Genomic DNA, 15,085 nt, shown 5'->3' with positions numbered 1-15,085 from the left:
GGAAAGTAACTAATCTTCAGCATCCCATCTACCTTATTAATATTTCTGCATATATTCTCAACCGATCCAGAATACGTAACCTCTTCCAAAGATGTTTTCATCACTAAAGTGTGAATTTCATCTTCTCACGAGATCCATCTTATTTCAGCCACATCATTGATATAAATTTCTTTGTAGTCAAAACATATCTATATATAATAGCAAACATGTTTTTGTTTGATGTAATCAGTTTTTATAGGAAAAAAAACTTTAAATCCAACAGTCAGATTTGGTTATAATTTTTCATCTAGCGGACAAAAAATTCCCATGCTTTTAAGTGGCTTACGTCATCAAAAACTGTCACAGTTACTTTCACCGAATCGTTACATTCTCAAACAACACAACCCTTAAAATCATACCTCCTTAAATCACACATCTCTGATCAATATATATATCTATGTTCCATTTTTTACCTATGATGTACGGTAGTCACTCAGCAGCCATCTCCTGTACGGGACATCTCGGAAACGTCCCGAGAAGACATTTGATGCGGTGAGGGGGCGGCAAAGAATTTCTGGGCACGTTTCAGGATGTGCGAATTTACAAATTGACACTAAAGGACCTAGAATTTTTATGCTTATACCAAAAATTTGATTTCGAAGATAACATCAGTTAGAGCATCTCCAACTCCACTCCATATTTTACTTTAAAATTGAATAAATAAAGTGGGAAATAGAGTGATGAACAAACAATAAAATAGAATAATGTTTTTATTGTTTGTTTATCACTCCATTTCCTACTCTATTTTCTCAATTTTTGAGTAAAATATGGAGTAGGTTTGGAGATGCGCTTAGGGTAAGCAAGCAATATAATGTTAATCAGTCGGATTCGATTGGGGAATCTATATTTCAATTCGAGAGAAATGGAGATTACTGAGGTACGTGGATCGTTCGAACTGTTTTGATTAGGGTCAACTAGACGGCCCCACAGTAGAGAATTTACGTTCATGTCCAAAACTTTATTAGATTTGTTCTCTTATGTGTTTACTTTTTCCTTACGTAATTTATCCCCAGAGTATGTGCAAAATATTTAATTGTAATTGTGATACAGCTAATATATAATTCATGTACGTACACATAGAACTTGAAATTATAATATTTAAAATTAACTTTTGATATTATATGTAGTATATATAATCTAATGGATAAGATGATGGCAAGTGAAGGAGATGTCTATTGAATATTTACACGCTGCATACTGATTAGGCTTGTGACTGCATACTGCATACCCAGCATCACGCTGGGACAGTGCTGTTCATCCTTTCTGGTAGGGGGCAAGAGAGTTGTATTTTTGAAGCAACTTCCCTTTTTATTACTGATTAGGCTTGTGACTGCATACTGCATACTGCATACCTCTCGTTTACTTACTGTGACCGGCGAGTTTTAACTTATGTCCCTTTTTATTATCCATCTGAAGCATTCACTATTTTTGCCACCTGACATGTTCATGTTTTGTAAATGACCCCTCAAGACCATTTAAGAACAACGGTGTTCCTTTGACACGTGTTAACCAGTCCTATGTTATTGGCACACCAATTAAGGTGGAACCCTCTGGTGTTAGCCAAGATAAATTAAATGATGTGTTATAGAAAGGTGGCTCGATTAGAAAAACAGGAAAGGTTAAGGTTGGGCAAAATATCCGAATCGATTCAAAAAGTTGTATCGAACCCGAACCAAAACTATTAAGATATCCTAACAGATCCAAAAAATTTATATCTGAAGAAGTGAACCCGACCCCGACCGAATTGAAATATTAGGTACCCGAAAATATTCGAATCACAATTTATAAACTTAAATATAATAATTATTTTTATATTTAATATCTAAAAATGCTCAAATACCTGGAATTATCCAAAATACTTGTAAATAACTAAAAGTAAATGTCTAAAATATCAAAAAATACTCAAAACATCTGGACTATTTTAAATACATTATCCAAATATATAAACCGGATCAATTTTCATGTTAATTTTATATATTTAGCATACATTATTCAAGTATATATGATGTATATTATTTTTATTTTTAATTTTAAGATATATTAGGATTTTTAAAATTCATTTACATAGTTTAAATGGATATTCGAACCAGAACAGAACTTGCAAAGATCCGAACTTAACCCGAATCAAAATCTATAAATATACGAATAGGGTTTAAATATTTATCCCTTAAATCTCAAAACAGAATATACCGGAACCGAATCTGAACGGTACGTGAATGCCTATTCGTAAGAACATAAAAAGAACCTTCTCAGAGACAGAGAAATAGGTAATAATATTTACTGGGAAATATATAAATTATTTTGATGAAAGGTATAATACGACTCATCTCTTCCTTCACAGGATGTGTATCCACAAAGGAAGCAAGTCGACCAGAAAGTTGTGGACGGATCTTTGATAAAAGCCATTTAGGAAGTTCAAGAGTTTTAAGTCTTTGTACATTTGTTTTGCTCTTGATCATTTACTATATACATAAAATTTTGGCTTATACATTCTATATTTTATGTTTTCACATTTGGTATAAACAGTTAATTTTATTTAAGACCTATTGTTATGCTGAAAACTCAGCGAGCCGTGAAGCTATTTCCTAAAGTCTTTTGTTGTAATAGGTTTAATACTGATCTGCACATACATCAAATCAGTCATTTCAGGTTAATCAGTTAATCATGTTAAAATGGAAGATAGTGAGAGACAGACTGCCAGAGAGTGAGAACTTAAAAAAAAAAAAAACTTCGAGCGCCTGTCATTGCGACTGCGAGTCAGACGGTGAGAGAGATCTGAAGATTTTGACTTTAGATTTTAGGGTTTGTGTTTTATAATTCGTAAATTGTATCAGGGTATAACAATATCTTTACAATTTTGATTGAACTATCTCAATTTCGATGGTTCTATTTGGTTTAGTTGACTAGTTTTAAAAATTAAAACTAAATTTATAAAACTCATTCAACTGAGCCATTCGGATGATACATAATTTTAAGTTTAAACGAACAACGATTCTCATTTCTATCTAAATAGTTCATCTGGATTGACAAACGAACATGCTCAATATATGTTCCAGAAACATATACATTTATTACAACTTTATGAACTTGTCAATATATAAAGAACTATAAGTTTCACTAAGTTATGGTAATTTGGTGTTGCAATATATAAACAACGATTCTCTATTTTTCTTTTTTAGCCTTAAAAAAATTAGCACAGTGGACAAATTTTTTTCATATTCATCATATATTACACCATAGCCAGAAAGTAAAATCTGAAGATTCTAATGATTTTGAAATTTAACACTTCTATATAAGACTTTTTATGCTGGATTTTTAAAATGAAAGCCAGATAAAAGCACCATTTTCAGGATTTCAAAAGGTTGATCCAGATCGCTCAGAATTTATCTATGACGGATTGTTAGGAAGACCAAAACAATTACTAAAGAGTATGGTCCATCACGGCCTTCACAACATCAAGTGCATTACTCATCTCTCTATGTTTGCGTATAAGTTGGGAAGTCCGGTGTCAAAAAATAAGTGGGCAAACATAGCGGTAAGTTTCTGAAAAAGTTCAATATTTATAATGTTATAAATTTGTAAACACAAATTCAAACATAGTACAGTAAAAACTCTATAAATTAATAATGTTAGAACTATCAAATATTATTAATTTACAAAAAATTTTGTTTTCTGGATTTTTTATTTTAGAATAATTTTTATAAAATAAATGAAATAATTGATTTTACCGTATATGCATTAATTAAAATTTTAAAATTCAACTTTCACGTAATTTTTATTGTATTATTTGGTGTATATAGAATACGTTTTATAAAAGTTAAATGTGGTTTAGAGATAATGTTATTAAATATTAACAAAATATATTGAAGTGTTAAAAAATATAGAGATAATTCTATTGTGAAATAAAATAAATGTATACATACAAAAATTATTAATTTATATTTTAAAGAGATCATATATTTACATAGGAATTTTTTAAATATTATTATTTTATTATTTTATTGATTTGTGTCATATTTTGAACCGGTCCAAATGTAGACCAGAAAAATTTATTAATTTATAGTGTTTATTAATTTATCGAATATTAATTTATAGAAATCCTATTTTAATTCTTCTTTATTCCGTACATATGTATTAATGAATATCATGTTTTGAGTGGTCACACAATCACATAATCCCAACAAATGATTTTTACGAAGTGTTTTTAATAAAAAATATTTCAGTTATGTTATTAAAAATTGTGTATATTTACTATATATTATATACATTTTGTATTATAACTGCTTTGTACTTGAACAGTAGCATCTTTAAAAAAATTATTTATCAATTCTATATATTACAATATGTACAACATCTTCTCCCAAAGTGAAGTTTCAGAATGCTCTTAAATCAAAATTTTGATAAACCATTTAACTGTATTATACAGCAAAAGGCATAATCTCACATATTGTTGTTCAAATTCACTTTTGAACAAAATAGTCATATGAACATAAAAAAAAAAACTATTTTTATGAACCATTATAATCTTTGAAGATCAACCACTGCAACATTTGGTTTGGTGATCATTCCTGTAACTTTTGGTGGTCACAATCTTTTACGGTTGACTGATGCAAGATTTGGTTTCTATGTAAAGAGTTGTAGACATTGAAAAAATGTAAGAAAAAAAATAGTGAGGAAACAAAGAAAGAAAACGAGAAAAAAAAAGGTTTCGCTACTTGAAAGGATCACGAGAGATGTTTGGAGAATCATATACAAACATTAGAAAATCTATTTATATCTTTTGCATATTAGTTTTGAAAAAAAACTTTGGATGTTTTATTCTACATATAGATTTCGTTTACCTAATACTTGACAAAAGTTGAAATTCATTGATTTTCTGTTTCATTTCTATAGTATTTTAAAATTAGTGTTATTAAACTATTCCAATTTTTGTTACAAGATTTAAATTTCATTAATTGTTAGTGCAATTTCAAACAAGCTTTTGTCTAAAGATCAAGTTTTGCAACACCATATATGATTTAGAATTTTGTTTCTTTTTCTGCACATCCAAAATTATATTTGTATATATATTGAAATTGGTGTATTTAACTGAATTGTTTTGTTAAAAATGTATTTTGCTCGCTTAATAAAACTGTATATCTATTCTTCCTATAAATTCAATAGACAATTTGTAGCAATTTGTTCCCTACATTTTAAATTCTCCCTTTTAAATTATCAAATTTTGTTATTTTTAATTTACATATCCACTACCTAAATGAAACAAAGATGAATTATATTAAAATATAAATAAATATAATTATTGAGTATATACATTCAATTAATATTAATTAATATAGTTTTAATAAAAAATAAATTGTCCGCGCGAATGCGCGGATTTGTTTCCTAGTGATTGTAATATGAGAGGCCATAGATTTTCCTGAAAAAAATAGAATTTTTATTAGTTAACCATTTAAAGAATCTAGTTGTTCAAGAACTTTGATGCATAGTAGATCCAATAATACTAGTAATACATAGTCGATTTAACCATTTTAACCGATACGAGGGTGTTATACAACCCACAATATCGTCTACCACCATTATAATGTACTATGCTTCAAAATAGTGAAAAATAAGCAACAAATATACAATAGTCCTTAAACATCATTTTCATATGTATTTTACCAATATATCTAAAACTGTAGTTTTCATCAATTTAGGTGATTTAAACGACCAAGAACGTGTTATACAATCCAAATTATCGTCTAACACCATTTTAATATTTTTTTTCCTTCAAAACAGTGTTAAATATAGAAAAATATACATAATCTTCTTTAAAGTTCATTTTCATATTTTTTTTTAAAAAACCCCCACGATTTTAAAACTAATCTTTGATATTTTTCGTTTCCTTTAATACAAAAAACGTAAATAATACTTTTTAAAAAAAAATCATAAAAAGCAATTAAATCGCCTCAATAATCACTTTTAAAATCGCTAAATAAAATTTATGAACATAAAAAAGGTCGAATATGGTTAGAGAATTAAAAAAAAAGGACAAGTGTTAAAAAGAAAGAAGACAAGTGAAAGTGGGGACCGCAAATAGATTTTGGTTTAATGCATCAACTTTACGAAGTGGTCCGCATGAGATTAAAATAATGCAAAAAAGTGGGGTCCACAAACAAGAGAGAAGGACGTGGGGTCCGCGGGGAAGAGAGAAGGATGTGGGGTCCGCAGATAACATAAAAACCAATATAAAAAAAAGGGTATAGGGTAAAAGGAAAAATTATGGGGTAGTTAGAAAAAAGTGGGGTGATAAGAATAAAAAAATTCTAACTAAGGTGTTTTAGAATACTTTCCAGAAAATTGTCTCTAATAAAAAGGGGCAATTTAGAATTTAGAGCGGATAGAGGGTTCAAGAAGTATTTCGAAAAAGGGTTATCACATGAATGGTTAAAGGTGTAAACTCTGATATACAAATATCAAATGAGTCAATAAAACAAAACATAAATCCAATTTCTAAAAAAAAAACTTAAAAAAAATTGCCGGCCGGTCGAATAAACTAAAACAACTGATACATGTTGATGAATTCTAAATAGATAAGGAAAAATGTGAATAGCATAGTTAAGTAATACGATCTATTAGTTTAGTGAATTTGTATACACTATTTTATTTGAGCCCGCTTAGCTTAGAGGTTAGAGCATGGCAATACAAATGCGATGACCATCGGTTCGATTCCAATAGCCAGCTTTTCCATAGTTTTTCGTTTTTACATGATTTTTAATATACTTTCAAAATAAAAGAAGATTGAAAAGACTTCTTTCACCTTTTTTCAAGAGTTACCACGCCATTTATATTATGCCATATAAACTTCCATATAGGAATTAAAGTGCCAAACATAGCCAGGTTAAGAGATAATTGAGCATACTATTATGTTGTTAGAATTTCATATAGACATTTATGGCCTTGGCATGTAAATGGCCCTTGATGAGCCTCTAAAATATCTTTTTGACCATGACCAATACCCAGTTAGTCTTATACATATGGCCTGCTATTTGGAAAAGAATTGCGATAGCTAAATGATGATGCGCTGTATCGGTTAACCATATACCCCCGGTCACTGGATCTAATCCAACACGAAAAGTAAAAAGTGAGTATTTTGACCAATTCAAGGTAAAAAGGGGGGTTTCTCTTTCAGCAAAACTTGGATAAAATTGAGCCAAAAGATCCCGATTCAAGATAAATTCATGAGGAAGTGGTATTTCTTTAGGATCTACTCCAACATTTAGAAATTGGTTAATCGGTAAAGATACATGTACTTGATATCCTGCCCACGAAAGGGACCTAAGTCCTAATAGCCCTGTTAAATGGTGATTCAACATATATTCAACATCTTGGAACCAAACCAATTTTGGAGCTGCTTTGTGATAATGGGACCAACCAGCAAAAAACATTAAGGCTGCGATTCATATTTCATTTTCCAGCTAACACTAATTTTAGGTTGATCCATTTGTTTTTTATTTTTTCCAGCGAAAATATTTTAAGTGGATCCCATGTTTTTTTCATTTTTTCTTTGCTTCTAACGATTTTTAATGGGTCCCATCATTCTTTTTTGGATATCAAAATATTCGCTTAGTGCAGAGAACTGTAATTATACTGTCAAACTATGATCAAAATACTAGGAGATATTTTGTTTTAATAGTATAGATACATATACTATTCATTCTCATGTAATTAAATTTATATAAACAAAAAAAATTTAAAAAAACAAATAAAATATCAATAGGACCAAACGTTTAAATATATTTGACATCGCAAATTAAAATTCTACAAGTTCAGAATATTTTCAAAGTGTAAAATCTTAGGCCATCTAAAACAAGTAAAACAAATCATGTGCCTAAATTTAAACATAAATTATAGACAAATTCATGAATACATAAATTATCCTAGCTCAAAATAAATCCCGTGATTTAAACTATATAAATTTTTTAACTCAAAATCTATATTTCCAACTAAGGGGACTGTGTTGTTAGGTCGTAAAGCTTGTTCTGATGATCAAATTGTATTAGGATTCCCAGAGTTAAGAAGATGCTTTTCAATTGCTTATCACAGTAAAAATATGAAGACTGGAGTTTGCAGAGGAAAGAACTCTGTATAGTGAGCAATTCAGAATGAAAAGATTTTTAATTTTTTATTAACAGTTATACTGTCGTTACTGATTTGAGACCTCAGATACATACTAAACCAGAGATGTACTAATGAACAAAGAACTACATACTAAATCGGGATCCTAAATGTTAATGGACAAAAACGTTAATGAACAGACACTAATGACTAAACCTTAATGAACAGAAAACTATCGTACTTAATAAACAGACACTAATCTGAAGTAGGCCGATTTGTTCACAGGCATAAACTTCAACCCCAAGACTTTGTTCAGAGTTCTCTTAAACTGTGTGGCCTTTGAAGGAAAAAACCTCAGCTTTAGAGGCTTCTTGTCTGAAACAACGACAGCATCTGTCGTTGGTTTCTTGTTGGAACTTCTTCGTTTGATTCTCAACTTGAGCAACTTCAACAAAAACAAGTTTCTTGTTTTCGCGTCCTCTGTTTTCTTCTCTTCAACTTGTGGACGAGACAAGAAAGGATGAGACATCAACTCAGTAGCGCTCCCTCTCTCCTCAGGCTCCCTCGAGAAACACGTCTGGATAAAGTCCTTTGCATCGGAAGGTAAACTCTCTGGGATCTCAGGAGCTTCACCACAACGGAGAAGAGTAGCTAGAAGATGGAGATTAACACCTTCCCATGGAATCACGCCCGTGTACATCTCCAGAACCAAACATCCCACCGACCACAAGTCTACAGACATCTCGGCGACCCCGTCACGGACCGACTCCGGAGACATGTAGAACGGAGTCCCCATCCACGGCATATTTGTTTCCCAGAACTTGGGAACGTCTCCCACCTCTAACGCGCTATCGAAATCGGAAATCTTGATCTCGTAACCTTCACTACTCGAACAAGGGAACGCGAGTAGGTTGTCTGGTTTGATGTCGCAGTGAGCATAGCCGTGGCCGTGAACCGAGACCAAACCTTCGAAAATCATCCACGTGAAATCTTTGATCAAAGGTTCCAGAAACTTTCTGTCGGCGTAATTGTCCATGAAAGCGCTTAGAATACCTTCAGAAGCGAACTCGAGTTGGAGTTTGTAGAGTTTCTTCCCGTATCTGCGGAAACTTTCTTCGAGAGAGTCTCCGAAACACGTAACAATATTGGGATATCCCCTGAGTTCGAGCAGGATGTCTAACTCGCTTTGGAGATTGGCGTAGTCTTCTTCGTAAGAGTTCTTGACGGCGGAGAGGTAAGAAGAGCCGTCGTTGGGATTGGAGTAGCGGACGAGATTAACGCAACCAAAGGAGCCTTCTCCTAGAAACCTTATGAATTCTTCCTTTGATTGAATGATTTGCATCTTTGCTGCTTTTTTAGGGTTTCGAAACTGAGTCGCTTGCAGAGAAAGAAAAAAAAAGCAAAAGCTTTTTAGGGTTTAGAAGCAGAATCGCTTGCAGAGAAAAAAACGTAAGGAAAATTGAGGAAGAGAGCAAAAAAAGGAAATTGTAGTGAATGAGAAGTAGTGATCTCAGACTGTTTTTATAGATTTCGGCACACATGCGAAAAAAAGGAAATTTTGAATTAACAATTTCCTTTTCTGACACTCAAAAAAGGAAATTCAATGATGTTGTTAAAAAAATAAAAGGAAATTCAATGCACCGCCAAAAGATTGAAAAAAGAAAAATCATAACAATGAACAGCTTACTAAGTGTTTAGTTCTAATTCGAAGTAATAAATAATATATAAGTCTCTTAATTCGAAATAAATTGATTGCAATCTAAAAGCTAAAAAGATAGGTACTTTTCAAATTTGAAAGCACAAACAATAAATTTTACAATTTCCTCTTTAAATTTTTTTTTTTTGATTCGAGAAAACAATTTTTGATTAAGTACACGGAGTCTACCAATCTACTGTTAACTATGTTGCACACAGGTTTGGATTAAAATTCGGCAAACAAGACTGTTTTAAGATTTGTGTTTATCTTTTATTTTCGGTGACAAAAAATAATCTTTTATTTTCTTGTAGTGGTTTGTTGTCAAAAATATTGGAATATTCTTTTAGAAAATATTAAATAAAAATAATTACTTTATAAATAAAAACTTCACATAGTTTATTTATTTTAAATTAAATTGAACTAGTATTTTAAATATATAAACCTTATTTTAAATTGGGATTTAGTCTGGGTTTCGTTATTTTAGTTTTTAGTTTGGTTCAAATAAAATGTTAGAAACTGATAAAATTTCGAGTTCAATTCGAGCGCGTGGGTATGAATACGGTTGTGGAATTTTCGATATTGATTCTGATTTAGGTATCTATATTTTGTGTTTGTATTTTCTTGATGTTTTTGATTTCTTTTGTTTAGTATATTTATACGAGTTAGATAATAATTTCATACACAAAAGTTTAGGTTTTGATTTGTTGTTTACATAGTTTTATTCCAAATGTTTGAGCTCGACAAGGTTTGGTCTTTGTATAAAAAGTGCAATATCTATATTTGTCTAGTTATTATATGTTGTTTTGCTTTTGTATCATATGTTTTGATATTTTCTAGGGTGTATGTTTCTACTTTTAGATTTTATTGATTAGCTTTTAAGTGTGATAGAGAAGTCTTTTTCTCTTTGTGAAATACGTTTTTGATAGTTTGTCTGATAACTTTGACTTTGGGAGCAATACTCATTTGGTGTGTCCCAAGTATTTGGATAAAAATTAAGTTGTGGATATGCATTAGGATCCATGAGTGTTCAGTTTCTTGTAGTCAATGTCTTAAAGATGATGTTTGGTCTTCATTGACGTTTGAGTGATAGTAAAAAGAAAATGAAACATCCCTTGAAGCAAACATGACTTCTGGTCAATTGTGTATTAGTATGATTTTGTATATTTTGATTCAGTTGCATCATGTTTTTGATTGGTGACTTCTCGTAATTAGTGGCCAACGTTGTTGTCTCTATGTTCACTTATGTTTGTATTTATTTTTCATATTTGGACATAAATCACAACTAGACAAAAAGAATGACTAAACTGAAATTTTTTATGCAGATCTAGTTTTTTAGATGTTTTGTGACTTGACCAAAAAAGATGTTTTGTGACTGTTTTTCTGCTAATTTAGTTTGTTTAACTATTGATGAGACTTGTTATTTAGAGTTGTACCGACAAAGAATGTCCATACTTTTTACCATTTATTCAGTTAAGAAAATGAATGGAAACATAACGAAGCTTGGCATGAATGAATTTGGAAAAAAGTTCATCATTAAGAATTTTGAAGAGAAATTTAGTAAGCTACACATATGGGACATGTTCAAGAACAAGGTTGATGTTAGTAGAAAAACAAACGTCAGATTTAAGAAGATGGCTAATAATAGAACCGGGCTTGTCTATGATATTATGGGAAGGTTGGAGATGTTAGATGTTTGGTGGGGTAGACGCATTGTGTTAACTAACTTTTTTTAAGGTTTTTTCTTTTATAATTTTGTTTGGTGGAATTTTAACATATTAATAATTTCTTTGATTTGAATGTACAATTTGTTTTGAGAATGTTGTATGTGTTTCATGTTTAATAATGTGAGCATCATATTCTTTTTGTATGTTTCGTATTGCTCTCTTAATCTTCCGTGCTTTAATAACTTGCACATATTTATATGTTTCTAAGTATATATTTTTTTAACATGAATCACATGGTGCAAGAAAGAATAAGAACAAATTGTTTCCAAAGATGGATATGTTAGAAGCAAATTTTAGTGTTATTACTGTGACTGAAGCAAAAGGATGGAACGTTCATCAAGGAGAAGCTAGTTTAGCTTTTAGAGTATATGCATAAAAGAAATATGAATTTGATTCAGTTAACACTGATATGTCAGTGGTAAGAGCAGGAAAAGTAGGGTTTGATATACAAAGTCAAAACTGATCAAGAGCCTTATGTGTATGCAATGCAATTCTCGCAAAAAAAAAAGCTAGCTGAATATATGTTACATGTCTTGGAACTTGATCACAAATGCCTTTTCGACTATGTAGTGGAGATAATTAATGAGCTGTCTAGAGTGATAAAATGGTCATCATTTCACATTTCTGTAAATAATCATCTCAAAGCCGATGAAGGAAACATACAAACGTCTATAATCCCTAGTGATGATGATAAGATTAGCTATCTTGAGCATATATCTGGAGTTAAGGTTTATGGTGGATTGTAGTCTTTTTAGATGTTCTTAACATTCTAGTGTATTTTTGTGTATAACTTTGTTTCATTATTTTTGTTACGATTTCTTATGATTGATTATAGAATCAATTTTGTTTATGGTATCATTCTTTATGTTCATAAAACCAACTTATATACTAGCATTCAGTACTTATATATATATGATTTTTAATATTTTGCAGGTGGCTATGTGGATGTTGAATGATGTTGATGATGAGGATGATGAGGATGATGAACCTAATTTTTTGATGTGCTTAAGCCAAATAAATTGCTTCAAAGAACATATCAAGACGCAAGATGACATCATGTTCAACAACTTATGCACATATCATATCATAAGTGTTATGATGTTTCGCATGAACCAAAGAATATTTCAAAATTTATGTAAGATGTTAGCAAAGAGATATGAGTTACAAGAGAGGAATAATGTTTATATTAAAGAAAGAGTTGCAATGTTTCTTGAAGTGGTGGGTCAAAATAAAGTTATGGTGGTTCTTTAAGAAAGATTACAACTTTGGTGATATCTCAGTTCGTCATCCAAAGCGAAATGCAGAAGCATACAAAGGTAGAAAACATGAATATACCATGAATTTATTTGCTATATGTAACTTTGATATGAATTTCATATATGCTTATGTGGGTGTACCGGGTAATAAAGATGACACAAAGGTATTGACTTATTATGTGAGGAATGAGATTTTTTTCCACATCCGTTAAATGGAAAGTATTATTTGGTTGATGTTGGATATCCCACAAGATATAGCAATAGAAAATTTATGTGATTATATTACTAGTGAGTTGAGTAAGGGACACCATTTACCTTCCTAGTTTATTTGACCTTTTGTACTTATTTTTATTTATTAGTTTTATGACATTTGACTTTTAGTTTCTAAACATTTATTTTATATTTAGTTTATTAGTATATTTCTGTTCAAAAGATAATATAAATCAAAAACAAAATTGAATACTGAAAACAAATAAAAGTAAACATTTGGTCGCAACCGACATTGAAACGAACAACGCATCAACAATAGCCACAAAAACTGTAAAACATTAAAACGAACAATGCATCGACGATTGTCATGCTCAACCGCACAATCTTCAAAAGAACAACGTCGTCAAGTAACAGACTCTAGTCACTGAATCTGGTCGCTAACTCTTGTCGCTGACGCTGGTGACCACCAAATGAAGATTACCTTATAAAAACTTACAAATCAAGAAGAGAACCCCTCATAACAGTGTCACAATCAACTACCGAGATATACATATCATCATTAACTATATCCACTGAATTAATGGTGGTGTGGCTTATAAAAGATATTTTGTAAACATTATTTGTTGGTCTATATAGACTCAATGTAGGACTTAGGGTGAAATGCTTTATGTTCTTCCATTAACCAAAAATGTGAACCTTCCCCAATTTTTTTAAATTATTCCAACATGTTGCATGGATTAGGAACCTTGCATTAAATATTTATAACAATATTAATAGCAAGACATTTAAAAAATATCATATTAATTTTACGTCAAATTACTTTTTCGTCGGTGATTATGATTTCTAATGATTCATCAAATTGTGCGTTGAAATGTTTCCAAGTGTGAATGATCTTGACTTGGATAAACCCACTTGTCTTAAATGGTTTAACATTAGAAATATATATTATATTTTTTGGGACCTCCATTCTCACACCAAACATTTAAGAAATTTGTGTTAGTATTTGATGGGGTAGATTGGTGGTATTTATAGTGGTAGAAGATATAGGTTAAACGATGAATTTATTGTGTATTAATCATGAAAATTTAGTTTAAGATATGCATATATTATGTAGTTATATTTGTTTGAGCTTTATGTATAATATTTTCTGATATATACAGAATAGAATATATTTTGGATATGTTGTATTATACAGCAACGATTAGGTTCCTGCTTTCATAAATTATATATACAAATATATAGGGGTGTGTATAAGAGGTTGGTTGTTTGTAGATAAAAAAATCTGACCATTAATAGATCCGTTATTAAGACATTCAAAAATCGTATAACTTATTTGGTATGATAGTTTCTATATATATATATATTCAAAAGAGAGTTTATTAATAGACGAACCAATTTTAATATAAAAGATCCCGTAGAATATTTGGTAAAATCTTGAATATTGTTTTTCAAAAATTGTTTTGGATTTTAGGGTTTTGTAACATAGGGTTTAAAGTTATACTTCAACATTTTATATGTATGTGAATCACAACTATACCATAATATATATATATATATAATCTTTTTTTAAACTACTATCTAAACATAAATATGGAATTATATGTTATAATTATATTGTATGATCGATCATGCTGATTAATAGTGATGGTGACACTATGTATTTAATAAGAATATGCAATATCGTTGATGATTTTTTTTAGATATTAGTGTAAAAATATATCATTGTTATTATGTTTTAGGACATGTAATATAAAAAACTAATTTCACTAATACACAATAATACTATAAGAGCCGGTAAGCCAAACTTTTCAAATGATTAGTATAAGTTATAAAATAGACAACTATTAAATATATCAACTATATGTATATTTAGAATTTTAAAGGCAAAATTAACTGGGAAATTTTCATATTAATAAACAACTTTATTTACTATTTCCAACTTAATACGCAGATTTTTAGACTGGCAAAAAAATACACAATACACAATTTTTTTTCATTTAAAACACCAACTAAAGACCATGTAGTTTGGCTCGTTAACACTGTTACCAATACTATTAACACCG

At 30.3% G+C, this 15,085-nt stretch overlaps 1 protein-coding gene across 1 annotated transcript; it reads right to left on the bottom strand.

Moving 5' to 3' along the window:
* Positions 1–8,048: 8,048 nt before the first annotated feature.
* On the bottom strand, positions 8,049–10,310 carry LOC106393701 (mitogen-activated protein kinase kinase kinase 20-like). The gene has a single exon (XM_048766617.1). It carries the CDS (start codon positions 9,476–9,478, stop codon positions 8,378–8,380), a length of 1,101 nt encoding a protein of 366 aa, XP_048622574.1. The 5' UTR covers positions 9,479–10,310; the 3' UTR covers positions 8,049–8,377.
* Between the last annotated feature and the right edge of the window lie 4,775 nt (positions 10,311–15,085).

This window comes from Brassica napus, chromosome C8, assembly GCF_020379485.1.
Source record: "Brassica napus cultivar Da-Ae chromosome C8, Da-Ae, whole genome shotgun sequence".
Taxonomy (NCBI): Eukaryota; Viridiplantae; Streptophyta; class Magnoliopsida; order Brassicales; family Brassicaceae; genus Brassica; species Brassica napus.
The sequence above is the reverse complement of the archived record's forward strand: the minus strand, read 5'-3'. Positions and strand labels throughout refer to the sequence as shown.